This window comes from Hakea prostrata, chromosome 7 (assembly GCF_041222555.1).
Source record: "Hakea prostrata isolate BN-2017 chromosome 7, UWA_Hpros_2, whole genome shotgun sequence".
Classification (NCBI taxonomy): Eukaryota; Viridiplantae; Streptophyta; class Magnoliopsida; order Proteales; family Proteaceae; genus Hakea; species Hakea prostrata.
The window spans coordinates 18186728-18203343 of record NC_142606.1 but is presented as its reverse complement, the minus strand read 5'-3'; the positions used below and the strand labels follow the sequence as shown (position 1 = coordinate 18203343).

The following is a 16616-nucleotide window of genomic DNA, read 5'->3' as shown; positions in this document are numbered from 1 at the left end:
CAGTTCACACTAGATGGTGGGTGGTCTAGCCCCCAAAAAAATAATAAACTTTCTTATGTTTAGTTGGTGAGTCCAGATCCACAGCTCGTCCTCCCATTCCCCCACTCTCTTAGATGACCTGCCCTGGTACACAAGAACTGAATTCTTGGTCACCAAGAAAGAGAACTTTATTTCTTCCAACGCGGCAATCTGCACTGTGCAGTGTTGCTGCCATCTCCATTCCTGCCTAAAATTGTCGAACTCTGAAAAAGATTAAATGGTAATACTTTTTTGTCTGTCAAACAGTCCACCCAGATAGCAACGGTTGAAACTTTCTGGTGTTCGTATACCTACCAGCCTACCACCCCCATTGATGAACTTTTACTGGGTTTCCATTTGAAGTTTAGTGTGGTTTCAAACTGACACGTCTCTTCACTCTTCGCATTCACATTTGTCTATGCAAAGGCTGTGATCTGTGACTTGTGAGGTTGGGAACTTGGGATTGAAGAAAGAACTAAGATTTCAACACCATATTATTAGTTCACACAAAAAGTTAACACCAATTCTCGACAGCTGAACCCCATCTCCACTTAACTCTGTTATACTTTGGAAATAAGAAATGGAAAGAATCCAATTCACTTGAAACTTGGCAAGAGATACATATGAGTATGTGGGAATGGAAGTATGGAACCCACCTTCCAACATCTCACCGTCACCTTTGGCTTTGCTGGAACTCTCCTCCCTTGTTTGTGTTACTCACTGGCAAGGGTTAGTGATGTCAGCATTTGGGTTCTATCTTGTAGAGACAATTTGGGAAATTGAAATCGAATTTCTCAGTAGATTGCATGGGATTAATTGAAGATGATCAACATCAATATCGTGTTAATTGCATGATACAAACAGGGATGAAAAGGCCAGAAAAACCCATTTCATTAAGGAATCAAGGACAAATATGTTCACTATTGTTGATTTTAATCTTATACTTGCACCCAAACTTGAGAATTTCATTAAAAATTGAAATTTATATCAATCTATTAGTTAATGCAGGTTGTGTACTTACACAAATATGTACAAAAATTTTAAAATTTCCCTATGTAACAAATTGAAACATGTAAGGTTCATATTATATCAATCTATTATCTAAAGTGATTTGAGCCAACCCTACCCACTGATAGAAAAGAAAATTTCAATCTTGGACCACCTCTGGAATTATGATAGCTCAGTCTTCACACTAAAATGAGATAAGACAGGTTTCATTAGACACGACCAAACTTCCATGCCTACTTTCAACCATTGGATTATGAAGGGCTGACTTATGGGTCCAAGTATTTGTGTTCTTAGCACTCATTCCAATGGTCAGATTATCCAAACAAAAGGTGAATGTAAACCTAATTTATATCTTTACCAGAATGTAGAAAACAAACAAAAAATTAACCATATTGGGGTTTTCTTTGTTGGCAATACCTTAGATATCAATAAACATTAAAACCTAGTGCAGAATGGTTGAACTGGGTTGGATCTAGAAGTTAGAATCTGAAGCTTTTTGTTTCATTAGATAATGATAATGCCAAAAAGCATCCCCACCCTGAAAACCCCATCTTGTTTTTACAAAACAACCAAAACCCTGACAGCAAATTGCTTGACAACATTGGGTTATGAACGATTTCTACCCAATCAACTAAACTGGCCGAAGCGGTTCCTAAAACCCTGATATCAAGTAATTCTCACCCACCGACCCTGTTTCAATTTGAATCAATCGAGAAATGGGAGTCAATTCCCGTGCTGAAGCTTTAGATTTTTTAAATCTCACAGATTCAACTAACGAATCCTAAAAATGTGTATAAAATTGCAGAAGACAGTTTACGAGGAGCTTAAAAGTTTTTATTTTGATTTAAGCCATACTGTCAAACGTGAGATACGGTAAGTAAACCCTTCTCATGCATATTTGTTTTTCTTTGTTTTCTTTCAGAGCTCTTTGGCTCTTCTACCTGGAAATTCGAGCTCTTCGCTTCCCTCATTGCCGGCACTTGGGCAGTGTTAGACAGAGACTTTACAGGTAGAGCAAAAGTGAACACTGTAACACCTACTGGTCTCCTCTCCTCTCAGGCTCTCCTAGCCTATCCATTCCCTTCTTTTCTTAACTCTTCTGCTGTTGCCGTTTTGGTTGACCTGCTAGGCTTCGGTTCATTCTTTTGTTTTACCCCTGTTTTGCTTTTTTAAACTTCATCAGAGTTGATTTTTGAACCCCATTTGAGGATGCTATAGTCATTTAGCACGCCACCCAAAAGCCTATTAGAAGCTTATAGGTCAAAGCATCAGAGCATTTCACTCCTCGAGGAGGTTTAGAATGGAAATCTGAAAGGTGGAATGTTACTGTAGCCACTGGTCCATCCACGTTATGCTCAAACAAATCCAAGACCCAGATGAATCTGAAGGATGAGGAGCTGAGACGCACAAATACCCTCTCTTATCCTTTGAGGTTCTCTCTCTCTTATCCTTCATTGTATACGTGGGGTAAGGTTATTACATGCCTTGAGATCCGAGACGACCTTTAGAATCTCGTTGGAATAAGAGATTACCAGCGACAACAAGCAAAAGCAACCAAAAAAAGTAAAAGTTGAAAAGGGTCTCTCTCTCTCTCTCTCTCTCTCTCTCTGGCTGTGCAAGAGCCAAGGCGGTTCTCTGTTTAGAAACTGCGGATTGCTGAGGACTCTCTCTTCTGCCACTCTATTTAATTGGTTTAAATTAGTGCTGCTGTCTCTGACTCTCCCTTCACTTCTCTTCTCTTCTCGTCTCTTCTCTCTCTTACTTGCTCTCCCCTTTACCTTTAAAGGTCCATACCCTTTTCTCCCACTGCAACAATCACCACAGCGGAACAAAAGACAAGCCCTTTTGCTAGGAGAGCTCTTGGATTGCATCTTTGTTCTTGTTCATTCTCTGGAAACGTTTCCTTATCTTCTCCTTCTGTCGGAGCCAGCCATGGATGTAAGTTTGGTTGTCAAACCCATCACCCAAATGTTACGGATCACAATCTCAGTTCTTCTGCTTGTTTCTTCACTGGGGTCGTCTCTGATACTGACTTGTTCTTCTTTTCATCTTGTTATTTCAGGACTACAGACGAAGCCATATCCCTGCATTTGGTAACTGGGATTATGCCAATGATCTCCCTATTACACAGTACTTTGAGTCTGCTAGACAAGCTGGGTTGATCCGCTACAGCTCTGAAGAACGCGATTTGTACGTTGTAGATGAATTCTATGGTGATGATCTGAAGAAACCCGTCAAGACTGCTGTTTCTCGCCGCAAGGTGACTGATTTTTCTTCTTTTTTAACTCAATTCTGTTGAAATCTCCATTCTACTCTTGTAATGTAGGAGCTTTCCTCTGTACCATGGTTTCTTTTGACTTTGCTTAAATACGTTCTCATCCCTCTTAATTTGTTCTCTGATTCCTCATTTCCGCATTAGAACATCAAATCCACGAGATTTCCTTATTACCCAGATGGATTTTACTTCTGTTCAGTATTCCCTCTCTGTGCAATTCAGAGACTGTTAAGTTTCTGTATTTTAGCATTCAAATGCACGTTCTTTTTTTTTTTTATGGAATGGGTTCTTTGCTTCTTTTCCTCTGTTCCGCATCAGTGCATATTAAGCCTTCCTTAAATGCTTCCTCTGTACTTCAAGATGAGCATATTTGCTGCATACCCAGATAGGATCTCTCAATCCCCTGTATGTTCATGCGTATATGTTGACGAACTGCCTTTATTGTATGATTTCTCTGTACATTCATGTATCTATACACGTATAGAGTGGAATTAATGGAATTAATGAGATGGACTTGTCGAGAATGTTGCAGGTGAAAGGTTCAGAAAGACGTTACCCAACACATGTCAAGGAGCACAGGAAACAAGGTAGAGTATGTGACGTGACGGAACAGCCAAGCTCTGAACAGAAACCTCACCCATACCCTGCTCCACCGAAGGCGCCTAAAGCTGTGGATGAAGATCTGTACAAAATTCCACCGGAGCTCCTTCACAACTACCCTAAGAGGGTAAGGCCTTTCACACCCCTACATTCCTATTCTGCTCCTGCTCGTCTTATCATTACAGACACTAACATTACTTTTAGGCTTCTTCAAAGCTTATTTTAAGCTCCCTAATTACCTAGTTCTGAAACCTGTTACTCCAAGTCCCAAGAACATTTAGCTTACTTTCATGTGAATAATTTTCTAACGGTTTTATCTTTTCTTTTTGCAGAAGAAATCGAGTTTTTTCTCATGCCTAATGCCTGCTTGTGCTGCATGATGAGCTATAATGTTTATATGGAGAAGAAGCACTACTTTATATGATATATACATATGGTTGTTAGTTACTTGTGTTCCAGTCCACAAAAAGGGTTGATGACATTGTAAACCTAATGATTTTATCTTGTGGGAAAGGAGTAGAAAAGAAGAAAAGATGCTTTCTTTAAGGATTCTGGATCTTATACTATGTGAGTGCTTGTTAGTGCTCTTTTTTTTTTGAAGTGTAAAGCCAAGTTCTCGAACTCTTTTTTGTTCCAAGCTGTGGTTCCTACATTGAATCTTTTGACATTGAAAGAATGGGATATAGTGTATTTTGATGGGTTCTTTTCATTACTTAGAGATGATTTCGATTTCCTCTACAAATTTCACAAATACCAAAGGAAGGATATAAATAGACCAAGCTAGTCCTATTCAATTCCCACTCATCCACCATTATTTCATATAAAAGATGAAGGTGAAGGTGGGGTTGTTAAAGACAAGTAAATATGTTTAAGTACTCATGAATCATGATAAGCGTATGGTGCTTTAAGGTTTCCCATAAAGATAACTTTCCAAAAGCAAATAGTCTCTAATAACTCTGCTTTGACTTTAAGAGACAAAGGGTGGCCTAATTTTCACGGATGAAATGGCCATCAATCCACATTAATAATATAATCTATGTTGCGCATGTCAAGGAGTAGGGTTGGCTGGGGCATGGTTGATGTGATAAGGTATTATAGTGACTGATGAGTGTGTGTGTGGGTCTTCGGAAAAAGAGAGATAGAAAGCAGATGGCAATAAAGCATGGTGTGTTCAAATATCAAAAACTTTCAAGCGTGCAAGGAGTGACTTTGAAGGTATGTGTGGGCTTACCTTACCGTTCTTTTCTTTAGGAATTTGACGAGGGAGGATCTCAATGAGAAAAAGCAGAAATGACAAATGGGAAGACAAATTTGACAAAATTAGTATACTTACAGAGCGCTTTTTGAGGTCTTTCATACAGAAGTAACTGAGGAAACTGTTTGACGAATTGCCTCACAGAACGTGAGACACCTTGTTGCTGTGATCTTCACAAACCAAGTAGTTTAGTCATAATGAGCAACCCATAATTTGGGTAAAATTTGCTTACACTGGTCAAAACGCATAAATAAATTCGGCCTAAAGAACCAAAAACAAACAGAACAAGTAGAACAAATTCATGCTCTGTGCATCTGACCATATGCTTTCTTATTTGTCACTTCTCAGTGGTTAGCATGACCTGCTCATCTGACCTATATGCAAGCTTTTGATAGAAACTATAGCTGTAGAAGCAGAGAAATTTGTGGGTTTGTAAGGAATTAAATGGTTGTGTGAGGTAGGGTTGTTGAGTTGTTGAGTTGGGCTGGTCCACAATTGTCTGGAAACTGGAAAGTGTCATGACGAAAGTAAGATTGTAATAACTATAAGGTGGGGTCTCTATTGGCAAATTCATGAATGCCTGTTGGAAGCCAGACAAAAGCAATTCAGTTCTTTTCTGTTGTTACAAATTGATTCTGCACCGCTTACAGTGCCAGGTTATTCTGAAAGTCCAAATGATATTAAATTATGAACCCTAGCTAGGGCAAGCAGTGCCAATGTAGCATATCCCAACACCCTACTGATCTTACTGTCTGGCTCTGGTTATCTAATAGTGGAAGTGCTAACCCAGGTAGCCAGGTCCCCACCATTACAGCTTAAGAGAGAGGGAATCCATTGGATTTTGCTTTGGTTCAGCACCATTAATGTGTTGAACCATTAAGCAAGATATCCAGGGTTGTTGGATCAAAATTTTGACTGAGATCTCGATCTGACGGCACCAGATATCTTGCTGAACTGAAGCAAAATCCTTAGTCATCAATATATTATGCGATATAACAGCAGTGTTGGGCCGACTCGGCTGAAACAAGGGGGGCTAGTTTTCCTACGCAATTCTACCTTACCAATTTTTTTATTCGAGAAACCGTTCCAGGAGTTCGAATCCTCTAGCGGGATAGGGTAGAGGTTTGTGTTCTTTTCATAACTCTCAATTACATATTAAAGGGAGCCCACGATGATGAGGCCTATTAGGGATTTAACATTCTGATTCATTTTATCATTACTCAAAAGGTGAATCCCAACCCTAATGTATAGTAGAAAAATGCGAGAAAAGTACAAACCTATACGTTACGGATAGAAAATTAGACTCTCATTTCGATGCCCTCACGTCAGGCTATAACTGTGTTTCACTGATCATACACTATTAATGGTCAGAAAAAACTACATACTTCATGCATTATTAATGGTGGTATCATTGTGTGGTGGATGTTTCTGCTTGTTTTAAAATAAGGGAAACGGTTATGTAAACAACGGTTCAAATTGAAGCTGTACACATCTCATATATCATTTTTGACTAATCAAAGTCTTTCTTTTGGGCCAAGAGGGTGTGTGGTTTTCCATGCAAGAGTTTTTGCTATTAAATACAAGAGGAAGGAAAGCAATTCAAACTGACATAGCCTTTTATTATTGCAATTGGTTATCTTCTCCTGGTTCAATGGTTTTTCTGTTTTTTTTTTTGGGGTAGAGGTTTCAATGGTTATTACCAATCATGGCTCTTTGTTGAAGTACTGCTTGCAACAATACAAATTCCTGTTCTATTATCGAGAGAATTTAATATAGGAAGATAGAAACATGCCCATGATGTAGATAATCTTCACTAACACCCAGATAAAAATAAGACAAGTTTTCAATAGTTTAGGTGCTGATGACCTTCTTTCATAGGTCATTTATCCTCAATCCTCGAAACCCAAGGAAAAGAGTTTGCCAGACCCAAAGCCATTATTTTAACTGGTTTTCATTTGCTCACCCTACACCCAACTTGCATAATATGTAGATGGGTTAGAAGATTTATTGCAGAAGCATTACAAGTAATGACAATATCAATAATTTCTTGATGATGTCGTGAGCTTGGAGAAGATCACAACTTTTTGGCTGCCAATACCAAATTAATAAGGCCTCATTCACTCAATTGGATGGGTAAAACAAGGAGTGCCACTATAACCTTGATAACTGAAATCTATCTTTACGCATCCTGAGCCTGAATAGGATTTGGGCTCTAAATTTTTATATCAGTGGCCCTGAATTAGAGTCAAGGTTCCTCAAGATTATATCAAAATGCATTCTTTTTGCAGTCTATCTGGGCAGTCTTGGGCTTGCTCTTTGTCAACGCATTCTTGCTGTGTATGAAAAGAACATTCCTAAGAGACATATCTATGTAAAATGAAATAAGTGACACAACTGATGTGAAGAAGATTTCTTTAAGAATTACTGAAAATTTTCAACCAGTCACATTATCCATAACATAATTTGCCAATGCAACTTCCAATAGTCGCAACTTTTGGAGAGGGTGGAATCTGGAGCCATAGTTTTCTCTTGTTTCCCTCTCTTCATCTTAAGTTTCCTCTCATCATCTTTTCCTATAATTTGTTGGGGGAGGTTGCCACATGAGAAAGAAATCCTATTTTCCTTTGGTGTTACATTTATTACTACAATCCTTACTTGAGGTTGCAGAATTACTTGAAAGATTCTAGCTTTGAGTTGGATGGTTAAGACACAGCAAGTAACAAAAGGGGTGAATTGTGAAGCGATAACATAAACATTCCTTGAAGTGACAACCATGTGAGTGTTAACAACATTCACATCTTGCATGCATCATGACATCAACTGATAGAGATTTCATTACTCAGAAGAAACGCCCAGCAGTATCACTGAATGTCAGCCCATAAATCAAGATTTGTCCTTTGCAAACAATTTTCAGTATTTCTTCCTGCACTCAAAGCAAATCGAACTCCAGTGGACGAGAAAGAATATGTTACAACATGAAAATACTCCTACTCTATACGATTCAATCTCCTCTTTAGTATGGTCTCCATACAACTGTCAGAATTCACCTTCAAGGCTCCTGCATTCACTTTCAACTCTTGTCTTAACATGAGCTAGCAATTTCATGAGATTAGGCTAGGGGGTATGAAGCTGAACCTGTCTGCATTCCAGGAATTCTCTTGTATCAGCCATATTTTGTTCACTCTTCCTCGGAGTCAGAGCCAGAAAAATATTTTTGGGCATCAAAAGGATCACTCCTGGAGCTTGAAACATCAGTATCAAATCCTGTCCCATGGTTCATGGGGGCAAATGCTGCAAGCGAAGCAAATAACAATGAATCAAGAGCAGAAAACAAGTCATGAATAAAGCAAAGCAAAGCAAAGCAAAGCAAAGTCTTGTATGGACCACTTCTTTTTTTAACTAAAGAAACGTATTTATCACAGTTTATCGATATAAATATATGTCACTAAGTGAGTTATTAATGTCATAAAGGTCTGTTATTCTTTCGAATATCATGAGGCGTATATACTGCCACATGGACAGATGATATCCAGACTATAATTCAATAAAGCACCACCTTAAGCATTCATCGTGTGTATGTCTGTGACACAGTACTAGACAATATTATGCACTCTCCCAACCCTGAACAAGACTAGATGTGCTGTAATCCCAAATCTAGGGCAAGGGGTAAGTTGGGAATTTCTCTAGATTTTAGGGTTGCCCAGGAATTCCAGCAAAAGGGATGGGTATTTCAGAGGTCTTATGATCCTCTATTGCTTCAGATAGCCCTGCTGTAACTGGAAATCAGTTCTGAACTTCACTGTAATTAGAATTCCCTATCTGAATTTTGAACTAAAAGTCAAAATTGGGGTTTAGGGTAGGTTCGGGGAGGGTGGGTTTGTATCTGTCTTTGCTGGTTCTGTAAATTCAGAACTGGGTTTCAAGGATTTAGAAGGTATAAGGTCTGGTTTCTCTAAATTAGGGTTTTTAGAAGTTTTGAAATCCTGCAGAATTCTTCCAAGGTAGAAGATGAAGTGCAGAAATCTTTAGGTTAAGGAAATTGGGCTGGCAGGGGAAATAATAACTTTAGGGAAGCAGTCTAGGGCTTGGTGCGATCCTAGGGGAAGAGAAAAGGGGCCTAGAGGGGTTGGGAAAGATGGTTTACCAAGGGGTTTTGGGGGGTGGGGGGCTACAGTTACTAGGGAAAGGGGTAGGGTTTGTTGAACTAGAAGGGGAAGGGAGAGGGTGTAGGTGCGATGGGGTGGTTCCTAGATCTAAGCAAGAGAGGGAGGAGACTGGGATGGGCTGCAATGGAGGGAAGGTGCTGTATTTACTTAGGGAGGCTTGAAGTAGGTTGCTGCTGAAGCTTGAAGAAGAATAACTTTCTAAGTAGCAGAAAACACTGGCACAATCCAGATGCAGGACTCCTACCTTGGGACACCCACAACTTCTCTCAACTCTTTCTTCAACTCAAAATTTCATTCATCAAAAACTGAAACTAATATAGACTCTGTAACTATTTATAACAAAAGACTTTAACTTGGGGTGGGAATTCTTAATTGACAAGGATTCCACCTCCTGCCAAAACACTCAAAATGGAAACTAATTACTTAAAAATCTAAACCCTAGATATGGAACCTACTAAACACAAATGCTTAATTAAACTTTAAGTTAAAAAGCTCATGCTAATTAAGATAACTTAGGACTCAAGCAAACAACCCAGTTAAAATAAAACTCTTAAATAACCCACAAACTAGGACTGTTAACTAACAAAAGGAAAGCAGCAAAGGACTACAAAAATAGCTGGACCTATTTCCAACTAAAAAGAACTCGAACCAGCGGGTGGATAATGACCAAAATACCCGTGTTGTAAAACACCTAAGCTGTATTTCTTACTTTCTTTATTATTTACCTTTAACCTCCCTAGGGAGGAAGCTGTAATTTGCGACACTCTACATATAAAACAAATAGGCCAAGAAGTGGTCCACTGTTGCTAAAGATTTCTTCCTGTTCATCTTTTTTCTCATCTGCTTCCTTCATCTCCTCTAAGTCCTCTTTCAACCTCTTTACTTACTATTGTTCCTTTGTACCAGAGCAAGTTTGAGAACCGGTCAAGCTCTCCTCGGGATACTAGTAAAGGTAGAGGATTCTGTTGGAGATTATACTACGTAACATACACACACACAACCTCTCTATGGAACCCTAGAATAGGTAAATGGTTGCATTTAACATTGCGATTCTGTGAACAACATTTTCAGACCAAGATCTAAATGACCTCAACTATGTTCTTGATAATTGATATTGAAGTCATGGAAAGTCAGAAAGGCATCAGTTGGTCTCAAAGAAAATAGGTCCTAGACCTTTGTCTGATATTGGTATGCTTACATCAAAGCAAGCAGATATACCTATGTATCTTTGTCAAAAGTTTATGTTGGTCACGGAGAATTCCCAGTCAGTTCATGCAGTTACTTGAAGAATGCCCCCTGGCAAAAGGTAGATGTATGGCTCCAATAAGAATACAGTTTAGTTGCCGTTTCAGATGCTGATTGTGCTGCATTGGCTAGTTATCGTCATTTGACTATAAGGTGTTGTAAATCTGCTGGGGCTAATTTGGATACATGGCAAAGCAAGAAACCAACAACAATCACTAGGTTGAGTACTGAAGCAAAGTAAAGAGCCATGGCTCATGCTACATCAAGTGGATATTGCTCAGATATCTACTTGGGATGGATTTTCCAATGGAGACCAGTGAAGACATATGCTGACAACCAAGTTATACACAGTCCCATCAATCCAGTCTATCATGAGCATACCAAGCATATTGAAGTGGAATATCACTCTATTTATTATGCAGTTTTGAATAGCCACTTAAGACCCCATTTGTTTCGTGATTGGACAGTATGTTTACCAAATCTTTGTTTTCTCCTAGTTTTCACACTTGTGTACCAAGCTGAGCACTGGTAATATATATGCTCCAGCTTGAGAGGGAGCACTGAGATGCTAGGGGTAATTTAAACCTTCTAAAGTTATTTAATTGTTTAGTACTGGAGTTCCTGATCAGAGATGCAGTTAACTGTGTGAATAGTAGATGTTTTAGTTCCCTTATAAACCTCTTGTAAGTGCCTTATAAGGGAAGAGAAAACTGATAGTTAGCTGCCTCTCTCTGCACTTTTGACAGCGCCTTCTCTTCTCCTTCCTTCTTCCTTCTTCTCCATTTCCTTCTAATTTCTTGGTTTGATTACTTGGATCCTGTTCTCTAACAGAAACTTTAAAAGATCAACATGACACCCGAAAAAGCTAGTCCAAAGACTTCTCAAAATGGACACAGAAGGAAAACCCCCTCATAGTAAATAAAAAAAAATTGAAGAAAAAGAAGCAGATTTTGAAAGAGGCAGTTTAGCAGTCAAAGTAAGTAGGACAGTTCTCCTATCCTTTGCTTTGGGTGAACTAAATGGCTTAATTAGTGTGCAGGTGTTGTATATATACATGGTAGCATTTATAGCTTCTAGCTTTGATAGTAATTTTTGAAAAGGTGGACAACCTTTGATATCCTGGTTGGTTTTCAGATTTTAATATAAATGAAGAATCCTTGCCTTATTAGATGATGACTTTCACTTGTTTCTTTTGAGGATTTTACTGCATAATTTCATGTATCGAGTTTCAATTTGCTTCTTACTTCCTAATAAAGTAACACAAACAATCAGAAGGAAGGGATCACAACATGTGTGCAAAAGCACTGAAAAGTAACCAGAGCGTGAAGCTCACCTTTCTCTCTCATTCTTCTCTCCCTATCATACTCAAATTTGTCCCGAATTTGGCCAACCTTTTCCCACGTTTCACTTTGTCCATTCTGCACAAAACTCAGCCCCTGCATTGAAATACAATTTATGTATGGGGTGGTATTAATTAAAATTGTCCAAAAATATAGGTATGTCTAAGGTGTGAAAGGCATGTAGCCTGTGATTAACTTTTCATAACCCAATTATGGAGGCAATAATGAAAACATGCCATAGTTGTTCAATAAGACGGAGTTCTTCAAAATGAGTCTTCCCAAAAGCAATTCTACTCTTGCTACTGTCAATCACATGCATATATTCCAATGTACTGTTTCTATGAGAAGTCACATAAAACACAGCCAGAAACCTCACAATTCAACAGATGAAACTATATTTGCATTTACACACACCCAAGGAGTCATGTGGAAAAGAATATTATACCACTGCATGCGCAAGAACCATCTGCACCAACGGGAAATCATACGAATGCCCATAACCAAGAGGCAGCAAGAGCATTGCACTCTGGGCCAAGCATGAACTTCCTAGAAGATCAAAAACTTGTGTTGGCCCTCATATTGAGACCTGATACATGATCTGGACAGGATTGGGCTTTGAATTTTCTAGAACTAAGCTTCAACATTTTGCCGAGGTCTAGGTACTCCAGCCCACCAGTACCATGGCCAACCTTGGGCTTGTGACCAATGGCAGAGAGAGGGACCTCTGGTCCTCATGAAAATACACCACTAAATTAATCACTCCAATGCAAAGTAGATCCCCAAGAAACATCGGTTGAGCAGCAGCTTTGAGTTGTAAGCAGAAGACAACTCTGCATTCATCAAAAATCAATGTTCCAGGAACAAATAGCCAACAACAAGAATCCCATGCACCTAAACAAAAATAAAACAACAAAGGGTCTGTGCTAGCTTTTATTTGACTCAAATCCTGGTTCCACTGTGAATCATACACAAATGGAAGCTCCCTAACAACTACTACTACCAAACGATTAGACTGACTAACAGAATCATAGATCCAACTCAAATAAAAAAAAATTAATGCTAGGCATCTGAACCATGTATCAGTTGGGACAAGGCTTCTTGTTGTTGTTGTTGTATCCGAACCATGTACCAATGCCTCCTATAACCTAGAATGTCACCATTGGTCATGCTCCATAGTGAACTAAAACCACAGCAGTAACATGACTTGTCAAATGGAAGAGCTCTCATCCTAGATGTAGGAGTATAAGAGGTATCCCTTGATGATGCTCCCACATCATTAAAAAAATGTAAATATATGTCTTTGAGGCAAGATAGCCTTGAGTTATAATGAAAAGATACTCCTCCAGTCCACAAGTCCTCACTCAAAAGTTCTGTACACCCAGCCCCCAAAACAAGAAATGCAAAATGAACTTTTCTACCACTGTTTCTGGCATCCTAAGCTTATCCATCCATCCTTTTTCTTTTTTTCCTTCTCTTGATGGAACCATAAAATACTATTCTACTCAAACTCCATTCAGCTCAACTTAGCCTCACCAACCAGAATCTTGTTTTGCCATTCAACCTGTTTGAAGTTAAATCTGTCGTTAAATTAATGCAGCCATAACTTTCTCATTTCTCCCCAAGTTCACTTCAGTCTGCTGCCTGTTCTTTTTGCTCCTGTAGGATAACCATTGTATTCCTCCTCACAAACCATTTCTATTTTTTCACCACTTTTTTTTTGGATGGATAAAAAATATATCATAAACACCCCAAAGGGAAAGAAAGTACAAAGACGGAAAGGAAGGGGGGGAGAAGCAGCCAAACTAGTGCCGGCTGGAAGGCACAAGCAAAGAGCTTTCAAGACCCCCAGTAACAACAATATGCCTGTTCCTTTTGGTATCTACTAGAGGTTTCTGTAACAAAAAGGGGATCCTGGAACTAACATCACGACAGATGGCTTTCCAAATCTGATCCACTAAGCGAGATTTGGTGGTCCATCAGCGAAAGTTGCACTCCATCCAAATGTCAAGATACATGCCCCCCAAGTGAGCTTCCCGATAATGTCAGCAACTGTGGTGCCTCCAAAAGTAGATCAAATCCAGTGACACTCGAGGTCCAATAGCTGAGGACGGTGAGATCTGAGCCATGCAGAGGCAAGGGCAAGAAGCCAGATGGTGCAGGTGAAAGGGCAAGGGAAGAAAAGGTGAGGGGTGGTTTCATCAGCAGGGCAAAAGATGCAAGATGGAGGTGGGGGGGGGGAGGCAGGAATGGACCTCTGAGTGTTTTTAAAATCAATAACCTTGTCATGTTTGATATGCCTAAGAAAAAGATAATCCTCAATCTTGATCTATTACATTACAATCCCACCACAAACCTAAGCTCCCATTTTGAAATTTTCCCTATCCTTCCCCAACATGAATAGCAACAGCATGGATTTTATTTGTAACGAAAAATAAAAATGGATTTTTCCCCGGGGGGGGGGGGTGGTGAGGAGAAAAACATATAATGAAAAGGCAAATACAACAAATTGAGAAACAAAGGAGAAGTTATATGGTTTTTAACAGTCTTCACTCCGATGAATTTAGGAAGGCAACGTCTGCACTTTCTTATGGTAATATATTTCATTGTAACCGTTAAAATCTGCTAGCTACCAAAAGTGTAGCCTCCTCAGCTTCCACAAATCAAGTTCCATGGGGAAACAATTCGTGATGATAGAAAAGCGTGGGAAAGAACAAATAACAGATGACATGTAACTGTAACATTCATACCTTCATTTGCTCAGCAGTGGATCGCTTTCTCCTGAACATAAAACTGAGAAGTGTAAGCACACTTAAATGCATTCAGACATTTTCTGTTAGTAAAGTGAAAAGTAATCAGTTAACAATGAAAAGAAGATAGAAGTCCCTGGGTTAGTTTGGGCAAAATTTTGGCGCATTTCAATCAGAACTTGGTATCATTTGGTAAAACCTTGCAGTGGTTGAAACTTTGGGAATCTTTTTTGCTGGAACTCATTGAAATTATTGAAACTTAACCTGATTGATATGCATTAAATATAGGATTCATATAAAAAACTTGGGAAACCAAGATATTGAACCAGATATAATCTGATGATAAAGAGTCCAAAATGGACCCTCATAGGCCATCCTAATGGTTAATTTCACAAACTATGACATAAATGATCAAACCCACTCATGAACTAATGATCCCAAATCCATTTCCTCCCACTATATGACAAATTCAGGCCATGCCATAGTGTGTTAGAACAAGCACTTTAAGTCTTCCACAGCTGTCCTGTAAATGGTCTCATATTCTCCACCATGTCAAAATCACCAAAGTTTCAGAAATTTTGCCAATCTTTTAACTATGCATATACCAGGAAAGGTCAAGGTTCCTCAATATCAAGAAAGGTGACCTCCCACTTTGAAAAGGTTTCTTTTTTATGTTTTTTATTTATGTATGTTTTGAGTCTAGCTCTATGATCCAAATAAAATCACGAAGATCAAATGAGAAAAACACTGAGTGAGACAAATTGTCTTGAGGAGAAGTAGTGGAGAAGGACCTGTATGGAGAAAAATCCAGATCATCATCTTCAGCAGATTCATAATTAGCATGATCTTGAGCAAGTTTCTTGGAATAGCCTTCATCCCAGTATAGCCTTTCCCAGTTCTCCCTAAGCTCGTTATATAGTTCCATATATCTTTTGCACCAAGGCTCATGTTCCTTTCAACTCAAAAAATTGGCATCATCAGGAAAAGGATGTCTTGGATAGATAGATTACATAAATACAGTATGCTTGGTTAAGAATACAGTAACGATCATTTAAAGTAACCATTCAGAAAGTATATGCTGCACATATTAGTTTAAAGCTCTGATAGAAACCCTTCCCAGGGTCTAAGCTAACAGAGATGATTGGTTAACAATAATAATGAGAATGACGAACAACACCAACAAGTAGGTCGTCAAAGTACTGAGGTTGGTGCCTGGATAAAAACTAACTGGGAGCAAATATGACAACCCAGAGCCTCAGGTGGGCTAGACCAAGGTTCAGACCATAACGCTTAATCTCCGCAAAAATTCTACCTTTACAGAGTACACCTGATAAGGCCCAAATTAGGAACAAGTGTTCAGAGAAGGAAACCCTCGAGAGATTAGGGCTTAATACTTACAGATTCCTTAAGTACGAGGCGAGTTCTTCGCATGAACTGCTCCCTCATTTGTTTGCGACGCTTGTTGGGGAGGTTATCTCTTGGTATCACGAAACGTTCCCTCGAAGGCACATTCTCACCAATCTCGTGCATCTCCCCATCGACTATCCACCATTCTGATTTGTCGTCCGGCTTCTTCAACGTCACTGCTGCAGACTTCCTCCTCCTCCTCGAAGTAGAGGTTGCAGTAACACCGGCCCTGAGTCTACGAAGCTGCTGGGACTGACATTGGCCAAGAATTTGCAATCTCTGCAGTCGTCTTGCGAGTGAAAGCATGTCAACGTTCTGCTCTCGAATCCAAAACCTCTTGTGAAACGGTTAGGTCCCTCTGCCTATGGTGAAAACAGGGCTGGGGAGAAAGAAGAGTCAGAAGACACAACACCTAGGGGGTGCAAAGTTTGGCAATTGGGGGCAATTTGGCAGGGTACCGTCGTACCGGTAATACGGTACCGTTCCGCCGTACCGATAATTTGGTACGGTACCGGATTTCAAACCCTCGTATCAAAACTGAATCATATCGAATTT

At 39.4% G+C, this 16616-nt stretch overlaps 2 protein-coding genes across 2 annotated transcripts; one reads left to right on the top strand and one right to left on the bottom strand.

Annotated features, from left to right (window-relative positions):
- Nucleotides 1–2617: 2617 nt before the first annotated feature.
- Nucleotides 2618–4613, top strand: LOC149010244 (uncharacterized). The gene is made up of 4 exons (XM_089164358.1): nucleotides 2618–2964; nucleotides 3089–3286; nucleotides 3834–4028; nucleotides 4234–4613. Exons 1-4 carry the CDS (start codon nucleotides 2959–2961, stop codon nucleotides 4279–4281), a joined length of 447 nt encoding a protein of 148 aa, XP_089020484.1. The 5' UTR covers nucleotides 2618–2958; the 3' UTR covers nucleotides 4282–4613.
- Nucleotides 4614–7722: 3109 nt separating this feature from the next.
- LOC149010243 (uncharacterized) lies at nucleotides 7723–16449 on the bottom strand. The gene is made up of 5 exons (XM_089163460.1): nucleotides 16053–16449; nucleotides 15446–15606; nucleotides 14655–14685; nucleotides 11901–12003; nucleotides 7723–8447 (listed from the first exon to the last, which is right to left on the bottom strand). Exons 1-5 carry the CDS (start codon nucleotides 16365–16367, stop codon nucleotides 8335–8337), a joined length of 723 nt encoding a protein of 240 aa, XP_089019586.1. The 5' UTR covers nucleotides 16368–16449; the 3' UTR covers nucleotides 7723–8334.
- Nucleotides 16450–16616: the final 167 nt, after the last annotated feature.